Genomic DNA, 923 nt, shown 5'->3' with positions numbered 1-923 from the left:
CTCCACACTGCGCGCTCACAAGAGGACCCACACCCAGGAGAAGCCTTTCTGCTGTGAGCACTGTTACAGAGCTTTCAGCCACCGAGGGAACCTCAACGTTCACCGATGCATCCACTCTGGCCTCAAGCCCTACGTGTGCCCCGAGTGTCTCGGTGACTTTCGTCACCTGGGCACTTTCAAACGCCACCGGAAAATCCATTCCAAATGAGTCACCCAGTACCCACCATCAGGTCCAAGTGCCGTCTGCTCCGAGAAGGAAATTCTGGATTATTTGTCACTTATGTGATACAATGAAAGGGTGACATGTGAAGAACTTACGATCATACTGGAACCCGATGGGGTTCCATTCACATGAATTAGGTGAATATTTGAGTGATGACTTATCTTTCCCTTCAGAATTCGTTTTCTACTTTAGTGTAGCCTGTGTTTTTGTGAAAAGTTTTGGCTTCGTGTTGTTCTTCTTTCAGTGAATGCAGGTCTCATTAGTTTTCTTCTTCGTGAAACTCAGGTGACTGCTGATTGTCCCCCCATTAGAGAATATTTCATCGTAAAATAGGATGCTCCTAGCAGAGTGTCCAGATGAAAAAGAGGATCACCAGTGAAATTTAAATTTCAAATAAACAAAGACATTTCTATCAAATAAGTGTCCTGTGTATTTCGGCTTCCATGATTTTTTTTTCTTTATTTTATTTTTTACCTTTACTATCTTGTATTGTTTTTGCCATGTATCAACATGAATCTGCCACAGGTATACACATGTTCCCCATCCTGACCCCTCCTCCCTCCTCCCTCCCTGTCCCATCCCTCTGGGTCGTCTCAGTGCACCATTGCAAAACATCGACTATGGTGCATCGAACCTGGACTGGCGACTCGTTTCATATATGATATTATACATGTGTCACTGCCATTCCCCCAAATCATCC

At 44.4% G+C, this 923-nt stretch overlaps 1 protein-coding gene across 1 annotated transcript in view; it reads left to right on the top strand.

The window, feature by feature from the left end:
• Positions 1-923, top strand: part of LOC105001674 (zinc finger and SCAN domain-containing protein 5B-like) — a 9,845-nt gene that overhangs the window by 8,618 nt on the left and 304 nt on the right. Inside the window, exon 3 of the mRNA XM_010858057.1 lies at positions 23-166. Coding sequence (XP_010856359.1) covers positions 23-166 — 144 coding nt within the window. The remainder of the gene's footprint in view (positions 1-22; positions 167-923) is intronic.

Source organism: Bison bison, unplaced genomic scaffold, assembly GCF_000754665.1.
Source record: "Bison bison bison isolate TAMUID 2011002044 unplaced genomic scaffold, Bison_UMD1.0 scf7180017864383, whole genome shotgun sequence".
In the NCBI taxonomy this organism is placed as follows: domain Eukaryota; kingdom Metazoa; phylum Chordata; class Mammalia; order Artiodactyla; family Bovidae; genus Bison; species Bison bison.
The sequence above is the reverse complement of the archived record's forward strand: the minus strand, read 5'-3'. Positions and strand labels throughout refer to the sequence as shown.